This window comes from Asterias rubens, chromosome 7 (genome assembly GCF_902459465.1).
Source record: "Asterias rubens chromosome 7, eAstRub1.3, whole genome shotgun sequence".
In the NCBI taxonomy this organism is placed as follows: domain Eukaryota; kingdom Metazoa; phylum Echinodermata; class Asteroidea; order Forcipulatida; family Asteriidae; genus Asterias; species Asterias rubens.
In genome coordinates, this window is record NC_047068.1 from 14098447 (window position 1) to 14123890 (window position 25444).

At 37.6% G+C, this 25444-nt stretch overlaps 1 protein-coding gene across 1 annotated transcript in view; it reads right to left on the bottom strand.

The window, feature by feature from the left end:
- Positions 1–207: 207 nt before the first annotated feature.
- Positions 208–25444, bottom strand: part of LOC117293002 (kinesin-like protein KIF19) — a 56742-nt gene continuing 31505 nt past the window's right edge. Inside the window, exons 4-19 of the mRNA XM_033775204.1 lie at positions 22680–22767; positions 21467–21603; positions 20413–20538; positions 16720–16920; positions 15729–15863; positions 14411–14533; positions 13837–13987; positions 13142–13304; positions 11516–11577; positions 10440–10709; positions 8196–8327; positions 5469–5590; positions 4725–4852; positions 2215–3146; positions 1909–2022; positions 208–530 (exon numbers count right to left, since the gene is read on the bottom strand). Of these exons, the coding sequence (XP_033631095.1) occupies positions 361–530; positions 1909–2022; positions 2215–3146; positions 4725–4852; positions 5469–5590; positions 8196–8327; positions 10440–10709; positions 11516–11577; positions 13142–13304; positions 13837–13987; positions 14411–14533; positions 15729–15863; positions 16720–16920; positions 20413–20538; positions 21467–21603; positions 22680–22767 (3054 nt within the window). The 3' untranslated portion in view covers positions 208–360. The remainder of the gene's footprint in view (positions 531–1908; positions 2023–2214; positions 3147–4724; positions 4853–5468; positions 5591–8195; positions 8328–10439; positions 10710–11515; positions 11578–13141; positions 13305–13836; positions 13988–14410; positions 14534–15728; positions 15864–16719; positions 16921–20412; positions 20539–21466; positions 21604–22679; positions 22768–25444) is intronic.

Consider the following 25444-nt stretch of genomic DNA (forward strand, 5'->3'; position numbering starts at 1 on the left):
GGGGTATAAATGGGTACCTGTGAGGGTAGAGGTTGATATTGTGTATGAAAAAGCCACAAGCGCCTAACAGGCAGCTCAGAGCTGTATACTCCCAAGGGAGCTGAGAAACATTACAGGGATGTTATTGGCCCCATGACCAGGGCACTAATGTAAAGAGCATTGATACGGTTATTGTGAAATGCGCTATATAAGAATTTGTTATTATTATTATTATTATTATTATCACATACATCTTCATTCACAGTGAGTAGTGATTTGTGTAATGGCCAAAAAGTTGATCTACAAAAAGTAGCCAAAGCATTTAAACTTCGGCTATTTCAAGAATCACACCCTGAGTGTCTAATGATATTTTTCTCTCGTTCAAAGTTTCCGCCCTCCATATCTCTCCTTTTTCCCCAAGCCGAAGCCCGAGACGGCCAGCATGTTCTTGCGGTGATAAACGGGGTAGCTCGGCTGGTGGCGTTTGCCCGTTTGCTGCTTGCCTGCAAGCTGAGTAGAGCTGTAACTGGTAGGGTCGTTAACTGAAATACCTGGATGGGTTGAAGAGTGGGGAGATTTTTACTTATAACCAAGCAATTAGCCTTTTTGAGCGCACACTTTGGTTTGGGTGTCGACAGACAAATTTACTCAAACCAAAACGTGACCTACTCTAGTAAAGTGTCCACTGACCTTTCAAAACGGCTTGTTCAATTCAATTCACTTTATTGTCGTAATAAGGGAAATTCAAATCGGCCTGTACATCAATAAGTTAAAATAATGATAATTACAATACCATTTCAGTACAGAAATTAATTAAAAACAAAAAATACTTTACTATATAAAAGGAGTGACACAAAAAGTTATAGAAAAATGTAACTGCTAAAAGTACATTAAAGTCACCTGGAAATAGGATTTGTTTTCTTTCAAACATAAGAGTATATGCTTACGAACAATAAAACTATTATTTTAATAATTGTTTGTCACGATTTATATGTTTAAAAAATATATAAAGTTGTTTGGGGGCTGACTCCGCCTACCCCTTTTGTGACGTCAATCGAGGCAGACTTTGCCTGCAATGCGTATAGTAAACACACGTGCAAAGTACATGTACGTCCAAGTCGTGAGTTGGTTCATTTCAAAAAGTGTTTTTCTGCATTCAGCAGCAATACACCTGGTCGGCATTGCCGGGAAAAAAAAATTGACGTCACGAACAGCGCCCTCTCGGGTCCGGGTCTACTCTTAAATTTGTAAATAACATAAGAACTGACTTTTTAAAACCTTAGTTAACTGTTTATTCACATTCCACTCATCAAAACACATATATTAGTGACAAAAGCTTTATTTTGAAAAAATACCACTTCCAGGTGACTTTAACAAAATACTATTACAAAAAGTATGTTAAACATTTTTAGTATAAAAAGCATAGACATGTAAAGTAGCTGTCAAATGATAAGCTTTCCAATGCCTAACTTCATTTATTTTCATTCATACATACAATATATATAACAATAAAAATATATTATATCACAAGTTTACCCTGCAACTGTAAAAAATCACTTGCAAAGAACTGTTTGAACACCTGCAACACATCTTGGGCTTACAAACAATAACTATTATTATTTATTCGACCTCAACAATGAAAGAACAGAAAACACAATACAAGGCAATTCGAAGAACTGTAAAATCAAAACTGAAACAACCAAACAAAGAATCAATGATGACAATTACAGAACAGCAATATGCAAAAATTATGATGACATGAGGGCAACTAGAACAATGTAAAATGAGGGCACAAGGGCACGAAAGGAGCATGAAAGTATAGGAAATTTTTCCCTACATAAATAACTGTTCCAACTGCTTTATTAAGAATGAATAATTTGTAAATAATTTATTAAAATGCGATTGCAGAAAAACCTGGGTTAAGCTTACCCCTTGATTTCTTATGGAGTGTCTGGCCTCGGCCTCTCTCTGCTCCTATTTGGTGTATGACATTCATGTTGGTCGGTGTGCCGACTGAACCCAATGTTGTTGCATCTTGCTCACCTGGACATTAAAAATATCAAAAAAATATTAGGTATGTCAAAGGAAACACTTCGAGACAAATATCAGTTAAAACAATATTGCTGTTGGCTGAAATGACAGAACAGGACATTAGCGTTCAAGCAATAGACACCACAAAACCCATTCATTCAGACCTGTCCATATGTTCCCAAAGTTTGAAATGATCCCACCTACCGGCATGATGTATGATGGGATATTTCACTCTTCCTGTCTGATGTTGGTCGTTTGACCTCGGGGTAAACTTCTTCCCATGTTTACTCTGTGACTCCACGGCCGGATAAGCTCTGTTGAAGCCACCCTTAGAGGGCATGTACAACACGTGACCACTAGATTCATAACCGAGACCTCTCCGCCGACGTTTATCAGCCATTTGCTTGTCTGTCATCCGTTGTTTCATGCCACCACCTCCTCCGGTTTTATGCTTAGGGTTTCTGAGATGTGAATTTGAGAAGCCTTCGGTGACTTCACTCCGTCTGTCCAGGGTGATGATGGACATGGTGTCATCGTGATCGTTGTTGTAGTTGCCCCCTCTGTATCTTGACTGCTTCAGGTTCACGTTGGAGTACATACCATCGCTTCGCCGGTCCAAGGTCACGATGGATATATTGTCGTCATGATCGTGAATATGGCTGTTGTAGACGTTGTTGTGCTCGGACAGCCTACTCATGGTCAAGTACTCACGGTCCGTGTCGGTCTCCGGCACTTCGTGAACCGATCGTAGTGAGGTGATAGTCTTCTCATGTAGGTTGAGTTTATCCATCCGGTTGTTGCTCTTATCAGAGTACTTCTGCGAGTTGCGTTTCTGCGCGGCGATCGCGGCGATCTTCTTAGTCCGCTGAACGATCTCCTTCCGATCGCTCAAGATATCTTGATCAGAGTCGGGAAACTCCAGTTCATGCATCGACCGAGCCGTCTTCAGGGCATCCCCGGGAGACGATGGTCTCTTGCTGTGGTCGTTTAACATCTCAAGGCTCTCGTGCTTGGTCACCGGGGGAGAAGTGGAGTTCACTTTGAGCTTAGGCAAGGAGCTCAGGTCTGCCTTCTGACGTAGCTGGTGGGCCCTCGGACTTGGGTTGAAAACCCGAGGCTGGTTGGTGCTTGACTTGCTGCAAAAATAATAATAAATTATGTCATTTGAAGACATTATTTCCTTTGAACTTTTGTATAAGAATGTTGATATATTATTATTTTTATTAACATTATTATTAATATTTACTATTGGTTTAAAGATTTAAACATCGCAGCTAAAGGCTGAATTGTATTTAAAATGGAGTTACACAAAAATAGATTTTAAAAACAATGGTAGGATATAAACAAAATAACCAAGCCTTTACAAGTAGGCCTATGACTATAACAAATTATAAACAATTGTTGCAAGGAGTAGCAAGCTCAGATTAAAGTAACAAATTATAAACAATTGTTGCAAGGAGTAGCAAGCTCAGATTAAAGTAACAAATTATAAACAATTGTTGCAAGGAGTAGCAAGCTCAGATTAAAGTAACAAATTATAAACAATTGTTGCAAGGAGTAGCAAGCTCAGATAAAAGTAAGAAGAATAGAAATGGGGACCAAAAAAAGACAAGAAATTAAGGACAAAGGGAAAATACAAACCCGAAATCCTATCACTTTTAAAAAGACAAATTATTAGAAAAGACTATGAAAAGGTTAGACCAAATACACAGAGAAAAAAAGTAAGCTCAAGAAAAACGATTTACAAATATTAAATTTGGAGTTGAGCAAAGAAAGATTGCCTAGAGCGGGATATGAATCAATGTTCTTCGGGTTTATGCCGGCGATCTACCAACTGATATATCCAGCCCTAAAGTTGGCGGTGTCCCTATTCTGTCACATCTTTTTTCAGGGGTGCGAGTTAGAAGCCATGCACCATTAACTGTTTTGGAGGGGATCACATACAACTTGGGAAGCGGCAGCCAGGGGATCATTTTTGATTTATACATTGTAAATATTTGTCTCTCCTTAATCAATTATTTCTTAAGTAATGTGTAATAGTGTGATTTTTTCTTATTTTTAATCTCTGTATATTTTCCTGTAATTCGACCTCCGGTCGCCATGGGAATTTGTTTTTTAAATAATAAACCAATAATGAATGAATGGATGAATGAATTTTAAAGGGTTAATCCGGAGGTCGTTGGTTTCAATTCCGCTCTGGTCATTTTTTCTTTGTTCAACCCCAAATCATTTAAAACGATTTAAAATTTTATATAAAAAACAGTTCAATACTTTTATTTAAATGTAGAAGTGATAAAACCATAGAAAAATAAAAACAAAGGAACCTCTACTGAAACAATGAGTATACTTTAACAAGACTGTTAAAGGCAAAGTATACCCAAAGGTATTTGGAACAGCTCGATGCGCTATATAAGAACTATTTAATAACAATAATAATAATAATAATAATAATAATAATAATAATACAAGGTATTTATATAGCGCTTTAACTAACAAAGGAAAGTACCACAGCGCTGTACACACAATTAACAACAAGCAGAGAAATAAACAGAATAAGCAAACAAATCAGTTGAACAAGTGGGTTTTTAGAGATTTCTTGAAGACTGCTAGTGGCAGATGCTGTTAAGGTAAATTGTAAATTTATTATTATAATTATTATTGGTATTATTATTATTATTATTATTATTATTATTCTCATTATTTTCTAAGATTACCTCTCTTCTGCTAGGTGTGACGCTCTCTTTGGTCTCATCTTGACGTCCGTGGATTCTTTCTCTGGATAGCTGTCTTCATTTCCTTCTTGCAAAGCTTTTAAAGCGCGGAGGTTCAACATAGACGTGGCCTGAGACAGAAAAAAAATAAGACTGTCACTTTAACTAAATAATTTATAGAGATCTGAGTCTGTTATCACCATGCACAAAGATTCATGTTAAGTTATTTACAGTTGACTGAATGATCTAAGATTAACACACAAGCAAGTGTACAAGGGCTAACCTTATGTGTACATAGTGTAGGCTATTTGATCCTAAGTTTCCGATTTTTCCAAGAGCAAACAAGATCGAAAATTATGATTTAACGGAGGTGATTGAACGAATGTGATGGGGGAAGATTGTTCCAGAGAGTAGGTGCAGTAATGCTGCCTATTAACTGATAGGCCTTGGGAAAAAATTAAAAAAAATTCATTGAATACGAGGGCTAACCTTATGTGCACATAGTGTAGGCTATGTGATCCTAAGTTTCAGATTTTTCCAAGGGCAAACAAGATCGAAAATTAGACTTAAGTAGGAAGAATACCATGTCTGTTTCATTAATTTTATATTACAATTGTTTGGAAAGAATCGTAGACCAACATTAATCTCCCAATTTTACAGATTGAAAAACAAAAGTAGGCAGAATACCATGCCTGTTACATTGATTTTTTTGTTACAATTCTTTTTTGGAAAGAATCATAGACAAACCTTGATCTCCTTCATGTTTTGTAGACTGGGGTTCGTATTGACGAGTGTCATTTCATCAAACACAGCTGATGTGTACTGATCGTACCAATCCTCCAGCTGCTGCGGACGGAAGATGCCATGCTCTGAGGAAATACACAAAGATTCAAATATTTGAAAAGGTTTTGGTACATTTTGAGGATCAAGTTTTTGGCCATGACATGAATCCTTACTCCATGTGAATGAAGATGTGTTCAACATAATCAACCTGTAGAAGTTTCAGCTTCATTAGTGTCATGTTTTTGAGGGGAAAAAAAAGTGAAAATCACAGAGCAATGTTTTCAGGAGAGTCGGTTAAAACGTTGTACAAGCTTAAATAATTTTCATCTCGCCGAGACAAACAAATTATTTTTGTGAATTGTTTTTACTCATTTCTCAAAAACTAAACCACTTGGGAATAAAATGCAATTAGCGTTGAATGACAGCATGAGATGTTTCCGAATGCCATTTCACCGAAACCAGACTTAAAGGCACTGGACACTATTGGTAATTACTCAAAATACTTGTTAGCATAAAAACTGACTTGTTAATGAGCAATGAAGAGCTGTTGATACATGAAATATAAAACATTGCATATGCTGGGATCCACCAAGTGAGAACACTGGTCCTTGACAATTACCAAAGGTGTCCAGTGCCTTGAAGTATATCATGCTTGGTAACCAGCCATACGCATTTGTCCATGTTGTTGTGGTCAACTCACATAATGCTATCACATTCCGATTGCATGAATAATCTTCATTGAAATCATTGCAAATGGAGACAATGAAATGAAATGCTGCCCGGACCATGGAGATATTTGCCCAGAGAGAGTTTAAAGACACTGGACACCTTTGGTAATTGTCAAAGACCAGTCTTCTCACTTATATATCCCAATATATGCATATATCCCAATATATGCATACATGTAAATAACAAACCTGTAAAAATTTTGACTCAATTGGGTATCAAAGTTGCAAGAGAATAATGAAAGAAAAGCCACCCTTGTTACACAAATTGTTATGCTTTTAGAAGCCCCCAAAAATATTCAAGAACTTGGAGCCTAAAGTCTTTGCATATTTTAGTGAGAAATTAACTTTTTTCTCAAACACTACGTTACTTCAGAGGGAGCCATTTGTCCGGTAATTTAAACTATTAACAGGTATCCATTGCTCGTTACCAAGTCATTTTTATGCTAACAATTATTTTGAGTAATTACCAATAATGTCCTGTGCCTTTAACCAGATAACCGCCCCCCTCCCCCCCCCAAAAAAAAAAAAAAAAAAAAAAAACACATAAAAGGCAATTAGCATTGAATGACTGCATGAGATATATTTCTTGTTAGCCATACGCTTGGCATGACACATGACAGTTCAGACGACATCGATACTTCCTGCTTCATTACACCTGGTCCAGGGTTGTGAAATAAAACCCAATCAATCATTTATCTGCAGTCCGGTTCGTTTACAGTTACATGACTACAATAGCGTCCATATAAGTAACGCTACACATGGGAGCTAAGCGTGCATCAAAATGCACAGAGACTGATAAATAATGGAGGGGTCAGCATGTTTTGTTTTTTTAAGATTGAGGGTTTTTCTGTTGTGTATTTTTTTTTTTTACTTTTTAAGATTTATATTTGCATTGCAAACATTTAGAACACTTATTTTTAGGCAAAAAAGCTATGAATACAACAATTTTGTGATCATACTTAAGTCTCATTTGTATCCTTTTGCGCGAAATGGTAGATTAAAACATCACCTTACTTGTAATTCGTTTTTTTATCAAAAAAAGATATACTGGCTAATTTCAAATGGGAGTAACTCAGCAACGCGATACACCCCAAAGCTAAGACATACATGTATACCAAATAACTGCTGCTGGTGTGTTCTTTCCAGCCATGCATATAGCTCAATTCTTTAAATTGTCAACATCTGACTCATTTTCACAGAGCGGGTCACATATAATCTGTTAGAGACCATGCAATTCTGAATAACCATCACACAACACCCTAATATCGGTAATTTCTTTGATCAAATTTTTCAGTAAAAATGTCAACAGAAATACAGAGAAACTGAAAATTTTGTTCTGTGTTTAGAAATGGGGATACTATGTTATATCATACTACATTGGAAAATTTGATATTGTTTTTTTATAGGTGGATGCCTTGGTGGCCCTTAAAATGTTCCAGTAGAAATTTGTGTTTCCTGACAGAGCTGCCATTTGCGAAGGAAAAACTGTCCTGCCCTCACATGAACAAAGCATCAGGGTTAAATTTCATAATTCTGCCTAGAAAATCTTTGCTATGCAAGAATTGAGTGGGGTAATGTACCTGTGTAAACTGCTTTGTAAACTGTCTACTATTGTGGCTGGTAACATATTTCTGCTAAAAAATATGTTTCTGTGCTTAGCAAGTTTGTAAGCATAACAATTTGCTTAGCATGAAATTTTGGCTTGATAAAAACAGGATTTGTCAACCAAATTTTCACGTGATTTTCAGGATAATCAAACAACAGCTGAATACAAGTACCAGGCAATTATCAATAAATGTAAATTTTGTTGGTAATCCTGTTTTTATCAAGGAAGAAATTTAATGCTAAGCAATTTTTTGTGCTTGGCAGCTCTATGAAATTGAGCCCAGTTGCAAGAATCACATAGCATACTTAGTTTCTGTGCTTAGCGTCTTTAACCCTAGAGTGTGACTATTATACTCACTGTTGATGAGCGCCCTCTGCTCTTGGATAATCTTATCACAGAGTAAGCGATGTTTCTCATAGCATCGAATCAGCATCTCCTTCTGCTCAGTACTGTGCTTGTGAATCAACGCTTGGGATTTCAATTCAGTGTCTGTTACAATCTGGGTTAAGGAACACTTCTTTGAGATAAGCATTAACTATAAATAGTAAACTTGCGGGTAAGATTATACATGGTTAAAGGGAAGGTACACGCTTGGTAATTGTCAAAGACCAGTCTTCCCACTTGGTGTATCCCATCATATGCATAAAATAACTAGCCTGTGAAAATTTGGGCTCAGTCGGTCATCGAGGTTGTGAGAAAATGATGAAAGAAGAAACACCCTTGTTGGACGAATTTGTGTGCTTCAAAAAGGAATAAAAGATTTCTAGCTAGAAGTCTTTCTTGTTTTAGTGAGAAATTCCTTCTTTCTCAAAAACTACATTACTTCAGAGGAAGTCATTTCCCACAATGTTTTATTCTATCAACAGCTCTCCAATGCTCGTTACCAAGCCAGCTTTTCAGTTACTATTTGTTTTGAGTAATAACCAAACGTGTACCTTCCCTTTAAACAAGTTGGTGTGGTCTTTGTAATATTATTATAATTATCTTGGCCCTGCTTCATAGTGCTACAGGGCTGATTTTGTGCCTCCTGTGCAGGCTTCCATTTCATAGCGCTGCTAACTGTAAGCATACAAAAAGGCATGCTAACCTTCTGGTGCTTACTGTATGAAAACGAATGACGTATCAATGACGGTGAACGCGAAAACTAGCTGTGCAACACGCTTACGCTTAAAAGCACATTTTCTGCTACAGTTAGCATGAATTTTGCTTACCCCTAAAGGGAAATAATACCTTTTTGTTTTTTAAATAAATGTAGATTTATACAATAAAACTAGCAACCTGTGAAAATTTTATTTCAAAAGGTGGTCGCGTTTTTGAGATATCGCCAACAATCCGTAATTGGAATTCCTAATCTAAGAAACTTTTCTGTCAGTTAAGTTTCTCAAATTTGTTGGGATAACAACTGATATCTTTTTTCATAACCACATTACTTCAAAGTGAAATCATTCTCAGAACGCTTTATACAATCGAAAGCTACTTTACCTCTAACCAAGTAAGTTTAATTGATATTAATTTAGGAGTGATTACAAAATAAATAAACTCCCTTAAAGGCAGTGGACACTATTGGTAATTACTCAAAATAATTATTAGCATAAAACCTTACTTGGTTATGAGTAATGGGGAGAGGTTGGTGGTATAAAACATTGTGAAAAGCAGCTCCCTCTGAAGTGACATAGTTTACGAGAAAGAAGTATTTTTCCACGAATTTGATTTCGAGACCTCATGTTTAGAACTTGAGGTCTCGAAATCAACCATCTAAACGCACACAACTTCGTGTGACAAGGGTGTTTTCTTCTTTCATTATTATCTCACAACTTTGATGACCGATTGAGCTCACATTTTCACAGGTTAGTTATTTTATGCATATGTTGAGATACACCAACTGTGAAGGCTAGTCTTTGACAATTACCAATAGTGTCCACTGCCTTTAAGCAGCGCTGTGAAATTGGCCCCTGCAGGTTTTCATAACTTTTTGAGTTATTTCATCAAAAGGATACTTTCTAAATAAACTCCCTTAAGCAGCGCTGTGAAATTGGCCCCTGCAGATTTTCATAACTTTTTGAGTTATTTCATCAAAGGATACTTTCTAAATAAACTCCCTTAAGCAGCGCTGTGAAATTGGCCCCTGCAGGTTTTCATAACTTTTTGAGTTATTTCATCAAAGGATACTTTCTAAATAAACTCCCTTAAGCAGCGCTGTGAAATTGGCCCCTGCAGGTTTTCATAACTTTTTGAGTTATTTCATCAAAAGGATACTTTCTAAATAAACTCCCTTAAGCAGCGCTGTGAAATTGGCCCCTGCAGGTTTTCATAACTTCTTGAGTTATTTCATCAAAAGGATACTTTCTAAATAAACTCCCTTAAGCAGCGCTGTGAAATTGGCCCCTGCAGGTTTTCATAACTTTCTGAGTTATTTCATCAAAGGATACTTTCTAAATAAACTCCCTTAAGCAGCGCTGTGAAATTGGCCCCTGCAGGTTTTCATAACTTCTTGAGTTATTTCATCAAAGGATACTTTCTAAATAAACTCCCTTAAGCAGCGCTGTGAAATTGGCCCCTGCAGGTTTTCATAACTTCTTGAGTTATTTCATCAAAGGATACTTTCAATCTCTAACTCATGCACCTTACACAGCATGCTCAGTATCTCCCCTTGCTCCTCGCTGGTGATCTTCTTTGGGAGGACTTCCTCCAGGCTGTTGGCGTCCCTCCTGACGGCTTCCAAGGTGCCTTCCAGCTCCTTCTGACTGGTGACCAGCGTATTCTGTCGCCTCACTAAGACAGCGATTTCCTCCCTGGCGTTGATGATGTCTTCAGGCTCAGGAGTCTCGGATGTTATGCTGTCCGCATCAATTTCTTTCTCAAGGTCTCGTTCTAAGAGTCAAACAAAAAATTAAAAACCCTTGGGTCAAGATTAGATAATAGAATCAGCTGTTTATAACTGCTTACCTATTAGAAGAACCAATGGTTTAAATGCACAAAATGGTTATTAACCTGACGTTTCGACCCCAGCAGAGTTTTTTTTTTTTTTTTTTCCGAATATGAAGAGGTAAGGTATTTCTTTGGCAAGGTCTCATTCTGAGAGTCATGAAAAAAATTAAGAAATCTCGGGTCAAGACTAGAAATTTGGTTTAGCTGTTGCTAACTGGGCCCAATTGCATAGAGCTGCTTAAACAGAAAAAGGCTTTAAAAAGTTTCAAAAATTGTACACGTGACATGGCAGCTTGAATGGCAACCTTCTTCGGGTAAGCATACTTCTGTTGTGCTTAGCTACTTGTTATGCTTAAGCAGCTTTATGAAATTGGGCCCTGCTTACCAACCAGAAGGACCAATGGTATAAATGCAAAAAAATAGTTTATGGCATGACGTTTCGACCAGACGTTTCGACCCTAACAGAGTCTTTTTTTAAATATGAAGAGCTAAATCATGCTATAAAGACCGTGCAATGAAGTGGAAGGCCCTTTGATCATAGAATTTAGTGGAAATACTAGTCTGCGTCAGTAGGGATTGGCCGGCAGATCAGACAGCCAAACGGTAATATATTTATGTAGATGATCAGGTTTATAGAAAAACAAAATAATACAAAAATAACATTGGTTAAATTCAGCTACTTAGTCTCGAGTCTCAGATTTCTTCTTGGCAATTCTCCAAACATAGACTCAAGTTGTGATTTCTCTTACCTTTGTATCTGTTGTCCACTTCCTTATGAATCTCTTTGCTTCTTGATCTCTCTTGGTCCCATCTAAGATAACAAGAAAAGAAAAAAACGCCATTAAAATACTTTTCTTCAAGTCACCAAGGATGACCAAAGCCATTCTTTTTCTGGCTTACCTTGTTAGCCACACATGGTAATATGACGTAGTTAACTATGGCAACAATTAAGGTACAGACTTAGGCAAAGCCACAACCCTACCCAAAAGGCAGCCCTAACCAAACTCACAGCCCTAACCAAGACGACAGCCCTAACTACATGTGTAAATCATAAGCTACAGCCCTACCACAGCCACATCCCTAGCCAAAGGCCACAGCAGAGATGCCAACATTGAATTTTAAAAAAGAGTAGCATCTCCCAAGTGTTAAGGGCGAGCGCAGCTTGGGCTCCCTAAACCGATCTTTCTATTACTCTCTACAATGCTGATTAGCTCATTTATAGGCATTGTTGTGAAATAACAATTACCTGTATGCATCAACAGAACAGCTACAAATGTTTATAATGGCCAGTGAAAAAAAAATTGAAAAAACCCTGATTTCCCTCATCTTCTGACTATGTTTCAAAAATAAATGTAACATAAAAAAGGGTGGCCTTACTTAAATGTAACATAAAAAAGGGTGGCCTTACTTAAATGTTTTTGTTTTAATGATCAGAAACGCAACAACAAGCTATTGGGAGAGTGAGGAGAAAAGAAAAAGAAAATGTGTCCGGATTTTGGGCAAAAAATACGTGTCCGTATTTTGGGCATTGTCTGGGCATTGTCTGGACATCGGCGCTACAATTACTGGTAGGTAAACATGGAAACTGTCTAGCTTAGACCTCACAGGCCACTCAGTTGAAGGTATTTTTGTTCAGAAGGTCTCCTTTTTTTGTCGCCATTACTTCGTACTTTTTTTGCCAAGCTTCGATAAAGTACATGTACAGCCAGCGTTGGCACAATAATAGTGGATACATGAGGAATGAGACTACTGTGACACGTTAGCTCACACACAACCTCATTCCCCACGCACGTGTGCACTATTCCCCCCATAGTGTAATAGAGATCAATGGGTACGATCTTGCAGAAATGCACTAGCGTAAAAAATGCACACTCAGCCGGCCAGCCAGCGGGGGAGGGCACGCAACAATCATTACGCCAAGACACGTACATTGTTCGAGTGAATTCGCCGCTATTATTCAACACTGCGTTCTAAAATTAAAAGTGTTTTTTTCTTTTCTGTTACAATTGTTTTGATATTTTTATTTCCACTTAATAGTTCATTAGTTGTTTGCATGTATTGTACGATTTAATAAAATTATATTGGCCGGCTTGTTTAGCGTATTTTATTGAGTATTATCGTAGCGTCGTATTTGCTACGCCCAAATCGTGTATGTTGGTAACTCTGCCACAGCCCTGGCTAACCCCAAAACCACAACCCTAGCTAAAGCCACAGCTGAAGCCAAAACCACAGCCCTAACCAAAGCCGCTATGTAGTTGACAGTTTCTACTTCCTCTGTATCTGATGAAGTAGTTGTTGAGCCTTACGAAAGCTCATGCATTTTTTCTAATATAGTTAGGCTTTAAGTCCTATCATTAAGATCTTTTTTTGCCTACTCTGTAATAATTGCCATCTGTCTGTTGATCTGCACAGCCACCTCCCACTTGTTGTTTTCAATCTCCATCATATGTTGCCTGATGCCCATCTGCTTCTGGAAGTTGGCCATAAGCTGTTGCCTCAGCCTGTCCATCTCATCTCTGTTATGAAGAGTGTCTTCCGCTGTGAAAGAAGATGCCAATAAGACTTTAAAAATCTTGTATAGCACTCAAATCGTCACACAGTGACGCTCTTGGTGCTCAAACAATAATACCCTGGTCTCTGATAATTAATACAGTCTCTGCTGCCATGTACATGTATATTGCACACCGAGCTAAATCAATCACAAACGGCATCCCTGTCCTAATAGGTACCTGTTTGTACCTGGGTGAAGAGAAGCAATTATGGATAAAAGTCTTGCTCAAGTGTCATGAGCTGGATTCGAACCCACGCCCCAATGACTTATCTAGGATTCTCTCTGAGTACAGCACAAATGTATGGGGCTAGGAGATAACTAGAATTGCATTCAACATAAAAGTTTCCATAATCAGGGGGACTTTTTTTTTTTTTTTTTTTTTTTTTTTCAAAAGAACATGGAAAAATTTTGTTTATCTTCAGGGAACTTTCTGCAGAATCAGTTAGAGTTGGCAGATCTGATAATGCATGAAACATGATTTACAAGACTGAAATAACAAGCCTGGCTATGAATATTTACATTTGGTTTCATGCAGCTGCGATGTGGATCCTTTAAACTTGTCCTGATCAGCTATCTTCTTCTGGAGTCTAACAATCTCTTGGCGTAGCTCAGTGATGATGTTGGTATACTGCACCATGTGGTACGTCACGTTTGTTAGATTCTGCTTCACCTAATACCGAAATAAATAAATGAATTTACAAAGTCAGTTTCCCTTGATTGAAAAAACCCCAAAACGATCACGCCAGGAGCACAGAGAACATGGAATATTGAAGAGTTTAGTTAAGGAGTGAAGCTGTCTGGGAGGTTTGTACAGATGATTAGGTAATTGATGTATACGGCCCTTGTGGAAGCAGAGAATTTTGTGCTCACGTCATGGGTTTCCCGGGTTAGCAGGGAATTTGGGCTTGTGCGCTTGCGTACTCCACGTTACTTTGCATTCTTCCCTTACTTGGCTAGCGCAGAAATTCGATGCTTCCAAGTAAGCAGTGAATGGTGATTGTAAGCACTGAACTGGGCAGTAGGCAGAACCTTGAAGTTTGGTCCTGGTCAACACAAATTCAAAATGGAGGTAAGAGTGTTTTTTTTTTTTTACCTTCATCCTGATGTTCTTGGCTCTGTCAGCATAGAGCAGTGTGTTACGAGATTCCTCAAACAGGATGCTTGCTGGACTGATATTGGCAATCATTACTGTCTTGCAGTTACCACCCAATGCGTCCTATGGATGTCAGTTTCCAAAGAGAATCAGGGATAAGTAATCAGTTATCAATCAATCAATCATAAATCAATCCAACAATTAGTAACACAAATAGAAAAACAACCATAAATCAATCAATCATGTATCAATCAATCAAAATCTACTGATCATAAATCAGTTCATCAATAAATAATAACTCAAAAAACAAAAACAAAATAACAACCATAAATCAATCAATCATTACTCAATCAATCATAAATCAATCATAAATCAATCATAAATCAATCAAAAATCAATCGAAAAATCAACCAATCCATCAATCAATCATAAATAAACAAAATTAACCACATATCAATCAATACTAAATTAACAAATAAATCGTTAGTCAAACATTCAATAATAAATCAATCCATCAATGATAAACAAAAAATCAACCATTATCAATAAAATCATTAATCAATCCATCAATCTGAAATCAATCCATCAATCTGAAATCAGTCAATTAATGGACATTATTTCCATGTTAGCAATTACAATCATACATGCAGATGCATAAATTGGTTAACAGATCAAGTAAGCATTAAACATGAGTACAAAATGCAAATGTGAGGAATACGTCGACATGAAGGACTAATTGCTTTTAAAGGCCAGACAAAGAATTTAACATGACAAGGAAAAAAAACAATAAAAATACAGTGAGAAAAGAAAAACTCATCATATGTTAATTGGAAGTAAAGTGCCTTTAGAGTTTACAATGTATGTATGTATAAGCAAAAATCAATGTATACATTGGATGCTAAAAGTGCATTGCCACAGCCATTAATCAAGTGGTGACATCTGGACCATTCACCTCGTGAAATAGAAAAGCCAGATTTCACAAACTGATGATTTTTTTGCGGCAATGCACGTATGAATTGCATTTAATGTTTTTTTTTTTAACTCGCACATACATGTAGATCCTTGTCATTTGAAATGTTGTTTTGTGTTCACTAAGCCTAGGCAACTAGTGCGCCTAGTGTCGTAGTTGCGACTACTGATTGCTTAGTCGAATTGCGACTACAGTTTTTCAACTCATATAATCAGGCCGCCATGACTACAACAAAAATAGTTGCGACTACCTCCTTTGTGAACCAATTGTGTCGTTTGAGTCTTCTGTGCATTACAGAAACAGTTGTTGAAAAGAATTCAAAACATTGTGAGCTGAAACAACACCTACCTTTAATATCCTAGTGAGTTTGCTGTCTCTGTAATTGACGTATTTACCACCCTCGCACAGCGCATTGATGCAATTACCGAGAGCCAGCAATGAGCGGTTGATGTGAGCGCCCTCTATCATCCGCTTACCACGATTCTTTAGTGGAAGAAGTGTTCAGGAGAAAGAGAAAAAAAGTCATTAGGAAAAAGCAAATGACTGGTGTCTGCTGTAAACGTCTTGAAAGCTAAAATTTATTTGAATCTGCTAAAACAATTTCCATTTTCACTCTTTCTTTCAATATTTGAGATAACTTGCTTCTGCTTGCATTTTCACCCTTTCTTTCAATATTTCAGATAACTTGCTCCTGCTTGCATGAACAGGGGGGGGGGAAGACACTCCCCCCCTCCCAGTTCACCCTTAACATGTATATATATATCCAACAGTTAGAAAGTTTCTCTAGCACATTGGAGACATCTATGATAAAAGTCTTTTCCAACTTTTGTCTCAACCAGGACAATTTAGAATAAAATTACGATGGGCCCAGGAGCATAGATCAATTGCTTAAGTAAGGTCAAATGCCTTGAGGCAAAAAACTGCAATCACATACTCGCAAAAGGAATTTGTATCCTGTTGGACTGAAGGATGAAAGCCACTTAAACTTCTTAGTGTCACATTTTGGATTTTTCAATCTAAATCCATGGTGATGCAGAAATTTAGTCAACATCGTGGCTGGCAAATTGGTTATGGCTTAATATCAACAGGAAGATGTAGGTTAACAGACCATGTTGATCTTGATATGGTGGCAACACTGTACTTTTGTTCATCAAATAGATAGAAATTTGCATCGGGGATAAAGAATATCAATTTTGATTATACCCATGAATGTAAACTGATACAGAACTTAAACCTATGTACATGTATTTTTTTGCACAGAGGTCGGGTAAGTACTGAGTAGACAGTGATCTCAAGAGAATTTTTATTTTGTTTTTTCATCAATCACCATCAGACCAACCTTCGTCTGTGAAGCTCTCTCAGACCCAGCTAGATCAATCATGAACAACTTTCCGATGCGCACTTCCTGCGATGTCGTATGCACCCGGTTACGCTCTTGGACTGTGACTTGCAGCACGGCGTGAGATCGGGACGACGTCTTGTTGGCGGCCGTTGGCTCTTGAGTTCTCTCCTTGTTACCCTCCATTAATAATGACATCACCTACAGAGGAATAAGTAGCTTGTTATTTCAAAAACATCTTAACTTCACAAGTAAAGAAGATATCTGGCAATCAATATGTCATACGAAAGGTCTTCAAAAGCTTAAAGGAACATTACAGAATTGGTATGAAAAAAAAACCTCATCTAAGATCACAGATTTACAAAACACTTTTGGGATACTGATGCTGATAGTGTATCAAACATTAACTATAATCAACCTAATGCGTTCTTGACGTAGTGGCGCTTTAAAAATGTCTAATATGTATGTATGTATGTTTACATGTCTATATATGTATAGTAGAAAACATCTCTTGAAATATTTCTGTACATTACAGATAAATCTATAGGTCAATACAATAACATGACGATTCTCACAAATGAAATATCATCCATAGAGGACAACAAAACTTCCACTTTACAACAGAATCCATCAAAAAAGAGACAGTTAAAATTTCAACCAAAAATTTCACATAATTTGTTTACTTCCGAGTACAGAAGTCAATCCAATTATAATTGCTTAGTGGTAAATGTACCGGGGGTAATTTTGATGGTGCAGGCAATAAAAAGCATTCATTCAATTTGGTTGTCAGATCAATTTTAATGTTTCCGCTAAAAACAGATTATATTTGCTTTGTTGTATAGAAGCTTTTAACGGTGAACTTTTTACTGAACAAAGATCTTTCTAGTTAAGTACATGTTTGCCAGAACAACCGGAACCGTGCTCAACATTAACAACATCATTATCTGCTGTCCTCGTTCAAGAGACAATAGGGACTTTTCGTTTTCGACGACGGATGGTTCTGCGACGGGTAAGATGACATTTGGCGTCATCTGCGCATGCGTCGGCTTTCGAGGACGGTCGTCCCTCAATTTCTACGACAGTACTTTGGATGAATCTTCGTTGTGCTGAAAACAACAACGTTTAGGTGAACAACCGTCGCAGAACCATCCGTCGTCGCAAACGAAAAGTCCCTAATATCCAAATTAGTTCCCAGGGTTTCCAGGGAAACAGTCTGAAGGTATCAGTCATAGTTCAATCAATTTTCCGAGTCTATGCCCAGTCGAGTTCCACCATTAAACTATCCCAAAATAATATTTCTTGTGTGCCATACATGTCTGTTAAAGGCAGTGGACACTATTGGTAATTACTCAAAATAATTATTAGCATAAAACCTTTCTTGGTGATGTGTAATAGGGAGAGGTTGATGGTATAAAACACTGTGAGAAAAGGGTCCCTCTGAAGTGCCATAGATTTTGAGAAAGAAGTAATTTTCCACGAATTTGATTTCAAGACCTCAGATTTAGAACTTGAGGTCTCGAAATCAACCATCTAAACGCACACAACTTCGTGTGACAAGGGTGTTTTTTTATTTCATTGTTATCTAACAACTTCGATGACCGATTGAGCTCAAATTTTCACAGGTTAGTTATTTTATGCATGTTGAGATACACCAACTGTGAAGGCTAGTCTTTGACAATTACCAATAGTGTCCGCTGCCTTTAAGGATGACACTTCTGGCACAAAAACAAGAACTCTGCTATACAAATAGACAACCAAAGGTCAGAAACTATGATTTCCAAAATAGATTTTGAGATGTAATTTGAATTGAGAACAAGTATCTGCTTTTCTGAGTTGAAGTGAGACGCTGTTCAAAAGAGATGGCCGGACATGTGAAAAACAATGATCACCCCAGGAGTGCAGGCAACGTGGAATATTAGGGAGCAGTTTATTTAAAGGGTCTGGGTATTTTTTGGCAGGACACACAACACAATGTCCACAGATTTACATTAAACTTACATGGTTTGAAGATAATGATACTTACTGATTGTGCTGTAGTTTTTGAGAAATGAGTAAAACAAGTCACAAACATAATTTTTGTCTCAGTGATCCTAAAATTATTTAAGCACGTAAAATGTATTTTCGTGACAGAGTTTTACTCATTTCTCAAAAACTACATTTCCTCAGCAAGTAAAGTCTTAAGGGAAGCCTTCTAATATCGTTATCTTCAAACTGTGTAAAGTTTAATGTCAATCTGTGGACATTGTGTTTTGTGTTACAAAAAGTACCCCAATCCTTAGTGAAGTTGTCTGAGGGGTTTGTACAGATGAATTAGCTCGTTGATGTATCCAGGTGATGTGCCATTGCTTGATATTTGTAATAAAAAGTTTCATCCCCTTAAGGTGATCCTTCTTCCCAGGTTGTATTGTAAACTGTGGTGTGATCCCTGGCTACATGGCAGTTAATGGCAGCCCGAACAAAGATACAGTCGACTCTTGTCTCATCAACCCTTTCATGCACCATTAATTTTAGTGATAAATATATTATATGGACACTTTAATTGTTTCCTTCGCTTTCTGCAAACGGTGACTCCCCCCAAAAACAGGCCACAATAGTGCCCGGAGATTCTTCTTTCTCATTTTGAAAACTGTGCGGTCGTGCGCTCTTTAGTTTTACATCTATTTCTCTGAAGGGGTTTAAACCAGTTGCTAGAAACCAGTCGGCGCATTAAGGAATTCAGTATGAAAATGAAGAGTCAGTATTGAGACATTTGAACACCAGGGTCAGTATTTCAAAGCTAATTAAAAAGTCTGAACAATTTCCCTCACCCACTACCCCTTCCCGTAAGTTCATCTAAAGAACAATTGCGCCTTTTCATAATGTACTGTCTACACCTTGAGGTGTACATCAAGCAACGTCAAGCAGTTGTCAACCTTTTTAGAAACAATCAACATGCAGCTGTCACTGTCCGCAGATAAACAACATTTCTTCCATCTGCCTACGGCAGGGCGGGTGATAAACATCTGTCATTTAAAGGCATTGAACACGTTTGGTATTTGTTAAAGACCGGTAAACCGGTATTCTCACTTGGTGTATCCCAACATATTTCTGCTAAATTGGTTATCAAAGTTGCAAGAAAATAATGAAAGAAAAATCAACCTTGTTGCACAAATTGGTGTGCTTTCAGATGGCTGAGAAAGGCTTCTTCAGGCCTAAAGTCTTACTCAGATTCAAATATTTTATTGAGAAATTACCTCTTTCTCAAAAACTACAAACTTAAGAGGGACTTGTTTCTCGCGATATGTATACTATCAACAGCTCTCCGTTGCTCGTAACCAAGTAAGTTTTTATGCTAATATATGATTTGAGTAATTACCAAATGTGTCCAGTGCCTTTAAGACAATTTGTTTTCCGAAGATCTGCAGGGAAATTTGTTTCCGGATGAAGCAGTTGCCATATAAAATCACAATCCGAGAGGAAGATTTATGGGGTTAGCCTGGTTTTAGTTCAACGACTACTTACTGTCAAAACAGACTGCTAACATCTTTTGGAAAAACGTCTATAAACTTGTAAATATTTTTCAATAATAATCACGATAGTTCCGAACAATCAATATTTAAAAACATTGATTTTATTTGTTTTATTGTTTTGGTTTTTTATTTTTTTTTATTTTATTTTATTTTTTTTTTTTGGGGGGGGGGGAGTGTCACATACCTCTTTAGTGGAGTCCGTTGAGACCTCAGAGATGCCAGCTACTTGGACATTTCCAGATGCATCTTCTCTCAGGTCTAAGTAACCCGACGCAGGATTCAACAAGTCACGAATCATCTCATTGTAAATCTGGAAAAGAGAAAAAATCACCAACCAAAAATTAAAATCACCACGATTTGAGTAAAAACAAGCAAAGTCGTGTTTGCAAACACAAATGCCCCGCAAGCCAGTCCGTTTCTTGACATCTGACCTAGGTGGACTATAAAGAGGAGGCTTCTTTATTCAAAGAACAATCCACACACCAGTTCATATACCAAGTCCTTTTTTTTTTAATTATCACTGGGAAAATTGTTTTTCTTCTTAGGCATAAAATAAGCGGATAAGAGCACTGGATTTAAGTTCTTGTGTTTCTGATTAGCAGGGTGTGGGTTCGAGTCCCAGTCGTGACACTCGTGTCCTTGAGCAAGCAAATACTTTTAGCCATTATTGCTGCGTACTTCAGATGGGACAAAAGCCCTTGGTCCTGTGTATTGTGTAATGCACATAAAAGAACTCAATTACACTTATTGCTAAGAGAAGGGGTTTCCCCCAGTTATTATTGCTGCGTCCTTCAGATGGGACAAAAGCCCTTGGTCCTGTGTATTGTGTAATGCACATAAAAGAACTCAATTACACTTATTGCTAAGAGAAGGGGTTTCCTGCAGTGTTTCCCCTAGTGTTTTTGGCAGTGGCTGGCTGGGTAATACAAGGTATTACATAAATTGGGATCATAAGTCAAAAACAAATTCTTTAAACCTGTATAGAAATAAACAATAATAAGCCCTTTCAGATAGACTGTAGATATAGAAAAACATGAAAAATAGCTTGCTCCATCAAAGATGAAACTCCAGGCCTCAATTTTGTTTATTGTTTCCCAACAGTATATTTATTTTTTTCCCCCATATGTTTGTTAGCACTGTATACTCAGGACATTCCTCCGATTTCTGTGAACAAAATCACAGTCATATTACTCGAGTGGGATTCGAGCCCACAAACTTCCCTATGCAGTGGTTTTTACCTCAAGATATGACATGGTGACTTTGTAGACAGAGTCTTCACTCCTGGCGTTCATCGTTTCAAATAAATCATTGAGTGCACGGGCCATGATGCCCGGCTCGTAGTCCGTGCCAAGCATTGTGTAGGTTTTCCCAGCCCCTGTAAAGAAATTACATTCACATTTATCAATAGCAGGCGTGATATTATTGGTCCTTAAGAAAAAAAGTTGGATTACTTGATTGGGCTGACCTACATGTACACATGGTGTAGGCTTTAATATAATTGTCAGGCTATTTAAACACAATTGTGCAATTTTGTAAAACTTTCTGAGGCAAAAAAAAAAAAAAATAGGGAGAATATCATGCCTGCAATAGGCCCCTTGCATATGATGCCTCAAACACAAAGAGCGCCCTCACTGAGGTAAAAAAAAAGAAGACCTATAATTTGCTGAGAGTTGTGCGAAGCGTCTACACATTTCCATTGTTTGACTTCAGCAATGGAAGCCAATGCAAGGGATCTATAACCAATTCCACAATCCGGAAGGAAAGAACACAATATTTGAATTCCGTATAAAATTATTACTAAATTAATGTGTATTTAAATATTGCAACAATGGATAAAATGTAATTGTCAGTTGAGAAGTAGAAAATTCCTACTTAGCGAAAATGAGTTACCAGTTTAAATATATGATATACGAAAATACAGACATTTTCAGCTTAACAATTAAAAGTACTAAGCAATATTTTTTACAAGCTTAAAAAAAGTCAGCCCTGGAACTTGTAACTTTTATATGAAAAGCACAAAACAGTTTTATGGACAGATGTTTCGACCCCTGCAAGGTGTTTCTAAAAGGCTTTAACGGGAAAGAAAGTTTTGTATTGCCCGCATGGGCTCAATTTCATAGAGCTGCTAAAATAAGTAAATTAGCTGAGCACAATAAAATTACACTTACTAGGATAAGATTACCAGCCAAAACACCATGTGACATGTATAATCTGAGACTGGTATCCTCATTTTTGGCTTAGGAGCTCTATGAAATTGGGCCCTGTACTGACCAAATGAGAAACTGGGATCTCACTCTCAGTAAAGCCTGGTTCAAACTTCACACGATAGCAATGCAAAGTGAACTACGTGAGCCAAACGATCATGTACGCGTTGTTTTCCAATTGTGTCGCAGGGAAATTGGCAGAAAGTTTGAAACCGGGCTTAAGAAGTGGATGACTTGATAGCCTTACCAGTGGCTCCATATGCAAAGACAGTTCCATTGTAGCCTTTTAATACACTCTGAATTAAACTCTTTGTCGTCTGAATGTACACTTCGTCCTGTAAAGAGTAAGAAGAAGTCTTTAATAGTAGGGATGAGAGTTGACGGACGTGGACAAACCTGGAAATGGTTTTCTGGCCTGGGTTATTATTTATTTATCTTATTTATTCGATAACACATTGTACAAACATCACAATTAGCGCCAATTACAGGAGGATTCCAGGAACCCCCAAAAAATGAAAAGAAATGCTCAGTTGTAGATGTGGGGAAAAAAAACCAATGGGGGAAAGCCCACCAAATCAGGTAGGGATTGAAAAGCCAATCCACATACAAGGCTTTGGTCCACAGAGGTAAAAGGCGTGGAGACAAACTACTGAGCCAACTATGGGGGGGGGGGATCCGAAAATAAAAGCTGCCTTATTGTGAATAATGAAAAACTAAACGTAGATCAAATGATCAATACTAGAAAAGGAGTTTGGGTGTTGCAACATTAGGCTGAAGGGGGGGGGGGGTAGGCATTCCCCTCTGTCTCTGCCTCCTATGCAATAATACATCTCACAGATGACAGTTTAATCTAAAAGTACTCATGTGACTTGGGAAGTTCTTGTTAAAGGCACTGGACACTATGGGTAATTACTAAAAAATAATTGTTAGCGTGAAAACAACTTTAATTATGCATTTGAGTTGTTTCTACTTTTTCACTGGCTGGTCCAGTTTTCGTAAACTGCCTTGTAGCATTTTTTGTAATTGTCTTTTTAAACCGTTTTCTTCAGAAACCCTTGTTTTGTAATGTTATATTTTGGAAATTGTTTTTTACCTTTGTATCTAGCGCTTTGAGGCCTTATTTGGCAATTTGGCGCTTTATAAATATCTTTTTATTATTTATTATTATATTATTTATTATTATATTATATAATGAATAGGGTAGATGGCCTTAGCTTTCGATCCAATCCGGACCTTCTTCAGAGGCATAAGACAAGTACAAACAAATACATATCCATTTATAGAAAAAGAGAGGGGGAAAGGGATTAAGGAAAGGATCCAGAAAGAAGCGGGAAAATAACAGCCAATCAAAGTTCCTATTTCAGAAACAATATTGGGGGCTATGAACCAATAGGAGTGAAGTGGCGAGGACAAAGGATGTTTAGAATGAAAGGAAGGGTTACTGGACCATAAAAGTGGTAAATGTATTGTTCGACAACAATGGAGGGAGACATGAAAGGGTAGGATTAGAGAGCAAGTTGCATCATGATGCAACTAACAATGGTCAATTAATATTATTATATTATATTATATATAATACACCTTGTATCTAGGGGACACAGCGAACGTAGGGTCCAACTTGCTATCAACAGGGCTCTCAACGTACCTCGTCATACTCTGTTGACTAACACGGGAGCTAAAAAACCTCCTACCAATAGAGTTGCTTTGGTCACCACCTTCCACCCCAAACTACCCAAACTTCCCTCAATTCTCAATAATAACATGCCTATACTTCACTCCTCCAGCAGGTTACACTCAGCAATCACTGAGGTTCCCATGGTTGCATTCCGCCGCCCTAAGAACCTTGGTGACATACTAGTCAGGGCCAAACTTCCCCCAGGTACAGTCCAAACACAACCCCCGACAGATATACTGGGCTGTCACAAATGTACCCGTTCCAAATGCAAAACGTGTCTGCACATTAAGCCCTCACTTAAGGTGAAGAGTCATACCACTGGCTCTTCATACAACATCAAGACCGACTCTGAATGCAGCACGTCTAATGTAGTCTATGTCATATCATGTAAGAGATGTGGGCTACAATATGTGGGAGAGACTAAGACCAAACTTAGTCTTCGCTTTGCGAATCATGTCTCTTCCATAAAGACTAAGAAACCGTACCCAGTCTCTATCCACTTCAACAGCCCCAATCATAGTGTCATTGATGTTGAACTTCTGGTGATTGAAGCTTGCAATGGTGATGACACACACCGCAAGAATAGAGAATCACACTGGATTCACCAACTCAAGACAGTCAAACCCTTTGGACTTAACATAAACACTGGTGTTAAATAACTTCTCATTACCCTCCACTTCACTTCTGCCTAAGAACTCATATGTTGTATATATTCTGTACATAAAATATAAATTAACCTAGTTTAAAGTTGTTTTTATAAATTCATCACTGTAACTATCTGATGTAAGTAACCCCCCCCCCCCTTTTTTTCCACAGGTCCCTCATACCTATTTTTAAAATCATCATACCTTTGATCTTGCTATTCTTATTAATTGACCATTGTTAGTTGCATCATGATGCAACTTGCTCTCTAATCCTACCCTTTCATGTCTCCCTCCATTGTTGTCGAACAATACATTTACCACTTTTATGGTCCAGTAACCCTTCCTTTCATTCTAAACATCCTTTGTCCTCGCCACTTCACTCCTATTGGTTCATAGCCCCCAATATTGTTTCTGAAATAGGAACTTTGATTGGCTGTTATTTTCCCGCTTCTTTCTGGATCCTTTCCTTAATCCCTTTCCCCCTCTCTTTTTCTATAAATGGATATGTATTTGTTTGTACTTGTCTTATGCCTCTGAAGAAGGTCCGGATTGGATCGAAAGCTAAGGCCATCTACCCTATTCATTATATATAATTATTATATATATAGGTAATTTTACTTTTATCTTTCACGTCTGTTAATTAATAATCAATTTTGTACAGGATTTATAACCCGTTCTCTCCACAGGAATGAT